This window comes from Monodon monoceros, unplaced genomic scaffold, assembly GCF_005190385.1.
Source record: "Monodon monoceros isolate NGI ecotype Baffin Bay Population unplaced genomic scaffold, NGI_Narwhal_1 Super_Scaffold_10, whole genome shotgun sequence".
NCBI lineage: Eukaryota > Metazoa > Chordata > Mammalia > Artiodactyla > Monodontidae > Monodon > Monodon monoceros.
Genome location: NW_021703766.1, coordinates 45,391,889 through 45,397,097, shown reverse-complemented (window position 1 = coordinate 45,397,097; position 5,209 = coordinate 45,391,889). Strand labels below are relative to the sequence as shown.

General features: G+C 51.5%; 1 protein-coding gene across 1 annotated transcript; it reads left to right on the top strand.

Annotated features, from left to right (window-relative positions):
* Positions 1 to 725: 725 nt before the first annotated feature.
* Positions 726 to 4,930, top strand: LOC114903167 (F-box only protein 27-like). The gene is given in 5 exon segments (XM_029235982.1): positions 726 to 1,077; positions 1,331 to 1,365; positions 1,411 to 1,508; positions 3,965 to 4,100; positions 4,787 to 4,930. Coding segments are annotated over 5 exon segments (765 nt in total).
* Positions 4,931 to 5,209: the final 279 nt, after the last annotated feature.

Genomic DNA, 5,209 nt, shown 5'->3' with positions numbered 1-5,209 from the left:
TAGCAGCAGTTGTTCAGCACCAAGGGCCTTACAGCCTGGTTAGGGACACTCCAAGGGGCCACTGGTCCGGACAAAGAGCGACAGACTCTGGATCCTGGCAGCCCCTACTCTGGGAGATTTGGTTGGGCAGTTCCACCTCAGTCCAAATACGGCCTGAGGGAGGCCGGTATCTGGAGAATACAGGAGGTGGGGACAGGAGGGGCTGGCTAGTAAGTCGGGGCAAGGCAGAGGGAGGAGGGGGCATGACAGACAGTAAGAAAGGAGGGGTGGGCAGAGACTGTGGAGTCAGAAAGAGCATGGGGCAGGGGAGGTGGCTGGCAGTGGTGTTGGGTATTAAGAAGGGAGGGGCGGGCAAATAAAAAGGGCACAGGTAGAGATGGGGGCCCATGAAGCTCCACGAAGGCTTGCCTGTGAGGAGCTCTGGCTGAGATGCAGGGTAGGACTCGGGCGTCTGCAAGGTCGCAGAGGAGGTTGGCTGCGGGGGGCTGTGATGCAAATGGTAGAGAGGGGCTTAAATCGCCTGCTGGCAAGGACGGGTTGGGAGTTTGGGGCCTTGAGGATGGGGCTGGGGGTGGTGAGGTTGGGGAGGAAGCTGAGGGGGCTTAGGGGGTGACAGTCTTGGAGTGTGGCTGGCAGGGGCGGGGCTGGTAGAGGCTGCAGGTCCCTGACACCCTGAAGTATGACACTGGCTCTCCTGCGTTGCAGCTGGGCCTGGTGAGAAGACCATGGACAACTCGACTTCTGGGGGCCTGCCCGCCCGAGTCCCCGCTGGGGAGCCCGAAACCGAGGAGCCGCTGAGTCTGGGCCAGCTGCCCACGGAGCTGCTCGAGATGGTGCTGAGCCACGTGCCCCCTCACGTACTGCTCGGGTGCTGCCGCCGGGTGTGCCGGCGCTGGCGCGACCTGGTGGACTGCCAGGCCCTGTGGCTGAGCATCTTGGCCCGGAAACACGCTGCCCTGTGGCCCATCGTCAGCACCTGCCTGCCGGCCGCCGACGACCCCAGGCCCTGCGTCCTGGGCCGCTTCTGCGAGCGCCGACTCATAGGACGCAACCTCCTCCAGAACCCCAGGGGCGAAGGTGGGGAGCCCAGGAAAGGGGTCCTCATGGGAGCCGGTGGGTGGGTCTGGAGTGGTGTGGCCTCATGGGAAACACATGGGTTCTCTCCGTGGGCTGGCGGGCTGGCGAGGAACTTGGTCACAAAGCTTTTTTATTTAACAGAAGTCCTCCAGAAATTGATGGTTGTGCACAGTTGTGGTGCCCTGGCTATGGAGGAAAACGTGGAGGCCATGCCTAGGGCCCCTTTGCAGATCTGCTTCCAGTCTGCCTACAGGTGAATGTCGCTCTTCCACAAGGGCCAGGGTTGTGGTGAGTACTTGCCTGTTCTCTTGACCTTTCTCCCTCTTTTCTAAGTGGTGTCAGAAAAAGAAGCAAGTGTTGGACCTGGAGAAGGAGAGATTTTGGCCAGAACTCCTGGATAGTGGAAAGATCGAGATTTGTGTCTCTGACTGGTGAGTGTGATGATAAAACAGCCCTTTTGCTGAGCGCTGATGTTGGCATGGGTGACCTCATTTAGGCCTCCTAACAACCCCTTAGGATAAAGCAGGTAGGGAAATGACTTCACCACCATCAGAGCTTTAGTACCCAGCAGAGTGCACGCCCTGAACCCTCTCCTAACCTGCAAAGGGAACTGGATTGGAAGATGCCAAGTTGGATCCTGTACAGAGGACTTGGGTCCAACTCTGTAAATGAGATGCCTCTTGGTTTAGGAGGAGGCAACATAGGAGAGTTTGGCTAAGAGGTCAGATTCTGGAGCCAGAACCTCCCAAGTTCAAACCCTGGCTTCCCAGCTTTGAGGCCTTGGGCAAGTCACAGTGTGCCTTAGTTTCCCTATCTTTGTAAGATTGGGTTATATGTCAGGTACCTAGCCAGTGCTCTGAAGTGTGAGCTGTTTCAGCACCCTTCATGATCCTTGATCCTGTGGGAAAGTGTTTTGAAACATCAAATTGCAAAGTTCAGAAAGGGGAGGTGACTTCCCCTGGTGGCACAGCTAGGGCTTGGCAGGACCTGGCATGACACTCATACTTGTCAGACTCCAGAGCTTGTGCTCTGTAGTGATGGTCTTGAAACTGGGGTCCATGAAGACTTTCCAAGGGATACCTGACCCGGATAATTTTAAATTCTCTAGTCTTTTATGTTCCCTGTTCTCAAATTAATCAGTTACAGGTCACATCTATGGTGGAAGTATCTCTGGTTACTCTTCCCAATTGCTATCTCATAATGCTCCAGTTTTACAGAAAAACAAAGCCCCTCACTGTGTTGTGTGTTTCCCAGAGGGAAAGACTACTTGAGAGACAGGCAAACTGACCATTTGAAAGTTTGACCTTACCAAATTAACTTTTTTTTTTTCTAATGGTACATTCTCTGCCCAACCTGATAATGAGGGGTGAGGAATTTGGGTGAGGTGCTTGTTTATTTACTTATTTATTAAATATTTATTTATTTGGCTGTGCCAGGTCTTAGTTGCCGCACATGGAATCTTCGTTGCTGCGTGCAGGATCTTTAGTTGTGGCATCCAGGGTCTAGTTCCCTGACCAGGGATTAAACCCGGGCCCCCTGCATTGGGAGTGTAGAGTCTTGACCACTGGACCACCAGGGAAGTCCTTATTTTTTTTTTTTTAATTTTTTGGCCGCTCCACGTCAAAACATAAACATCCTAGCTCCTTGACCAGGTATGGAACCCGTGCCCGCTGCAGTGGAAGCATGGAGTCCTAACCACTGGACCGCCAGGGAAGTCTCCCAAATTTACTTTCCATCGAGGCACCATAAACTGCCACCTCTGCAAATCCATCTCATTAGAAGATGTATTTACAATCAACTTGTTTTTAACTTAATCCTTTATCAAACTATTGTAGCATGTTTGTGTGGCTTTGAGCAATGGTGTACCAGTTGATTGTAATAATCATTGACTCCCCAGTTTTGTCGTACATCACCCAGAAATATTTAAAACTCCCAATGCCTGGATCGCACTCCATACCAATTAAATAGGAGTATCTAAAATGAGAGCGCCAGGCATCAACATCTGTGAGAAGTTTAGAGCCAACTACAAAGTTAATGACCACCACAATGTCAAGACCACCTTCCAACTGCCAGATAGGGGCATTCCCAAAGCCACACTTAGGCTCAGTAATTGGCTAGGAAGACATAGAACTGAATGAAAACTCTTATACAATTAGTTTATTACAGGGAAAAGATACAGACTAAAATTAGCCAAGGGGAAGATCACAGGGCAGCACCCAGGGGAAGTATCCAACACCAGACTTCCATTGCCCTCTCTCTCCCTGTGGACTCAGGACACCTGACTCTGCTGGCCTCCATGGGTGACAGTACGCATGGAATATTGCCAGCCAGGGAAGCTCACCTGAGTTTATAGGGGCTTTGTTATATGTTTCACCTCAGCCTCCAGGTCAACTGATTGCGTGAGGCACCCTAAGTCACATTGTCTTCCTGGAGCGGCTAGCCCCCATTATAGACTATCTGTGTGGACGTGGCCAGCTCCCACCAAATCACATTGGCAGGCTGTCCACTATGACCCAAGGTCCCCAGGCAAACAAGGTTAGTCCTGTCACACATAACATCCCAAGGGTCCAGGGATTACATCCCAGAAGCAGAAAGCAAAGACCATACATTTGGACAAGCCTATGGGAGGACGTACCTTGAAGTGCACGGCTCTAGGTCATTATTTCTGAAATAAATGTGCATGCAGACAAGCTGGGGAGCTTGTGTTTAGTGCAGATGGATTCATTGCGTATACGCAGGTCCAAGCTGCCAAGTGACACTGATGGTGCTTGTCCTGGGGACCACATTTTAGATTTGCATACATGCACAGGCCATTCAGGTGAAGCAGGCAGACATCCAAAGAGTTGGAGTGACAAGTCCAGCCTTCAAGCTCTGTCTTCTCCCATAGGTGGACCGGCCGACAAGGCACTGACAATATATATCATCTAATTATCCAACTTCTAGATGCCAACTAGTCCGTCCTGGATCATTTCTCTTCTGTACCTATGCCCGTTCGGCAGTGGAGAAATAGCATCTCCTTTGAGGTGAGTCTCTGAGAGGGGTGAGGGGAAAGGATGGTGGAGCCTATGATGAGCTATTGTTGCATAAAAAATTGCCCCAAAATTTAGTGGCTTGATATGAACAGCAGTCATTTTCTCACCTCTCATGGTTTCTACGAGTAGGGCTCTGCTGGGAGTTTCTGGCCCTGGTCTCTCATGTGGTTGCATTAGACACTGGCTGGAGCTGAATGGCAGGGCGGGGTGTGAGTGTGTGTACAGCAGCTGGTGGCCGGCCAAGCAGCTCTTGGTTTAGCCTCAGAGCTTGGCCTTGGGATCTCTCTGCTTGGTCTAGTTTGGGCTTCCTCACAGCATGGTGGCTTCAGGGCAGTCAGACTGCTTCTTGGTGGCTCAGGGTTCCACCATGAGGCTTCTGGAGAAACCAACAGAAGCTGCATTGCCTTTCTGACCCAGCCTTGGAAGTCACTTAGCAAAAGTCACTCAGCATCACTTCCACCACACTCTTGGTTACAAGGAGACCCCTCCAGACTCAAGGGGATGGGAAGTAGACTCCACCCCTGGAAGAGGAGTGTCATGATTCTAGAAGTACATGTGGAACTAGAAGTACCTGTGGAGACATTGTCGCAGCCATCTATGGAAAATACCACCTGTCAGAAGGCCCCCAACTCAGTGTTTGAAGGCACAATGAGACTTACCTCTTTTCCTTCCTACAGGTCAACCATGTGTTCTCCAACTTCAAGAAGGGCGTCCGCTTTGTGTCTTGTGAACACTGGGTCCAGGACATGGAGTTCTTTTCTGAACATTATGGAGTCTATCTGCCCAACTCCAGTGTGATTGTGCAGGTCCGTCTGTCCTAGTCGTGGACTGTCCTTGCAAAACTACCTGACCGTGCCTTCCAGGAGCTGGGCCCATTGTCTGGGCCATCTCAATAATCAATGGCTTGTAGCTCCCTGGCATCCTGGGATCTCCTGGGTCCAGTCGAGGGTCTAGATTCTTCTGCATGGGGCTGCAGAGTGGTGACAGTTATGGGCCATGTCAGGAAATTGTTGTCCACCTCTGGAACAAATGTGACTGCCCACAGAAAATTCAGGAAGAAACTGAGCTTCTGATAGAAGGCAAGTGACTTGCCCAGCTCA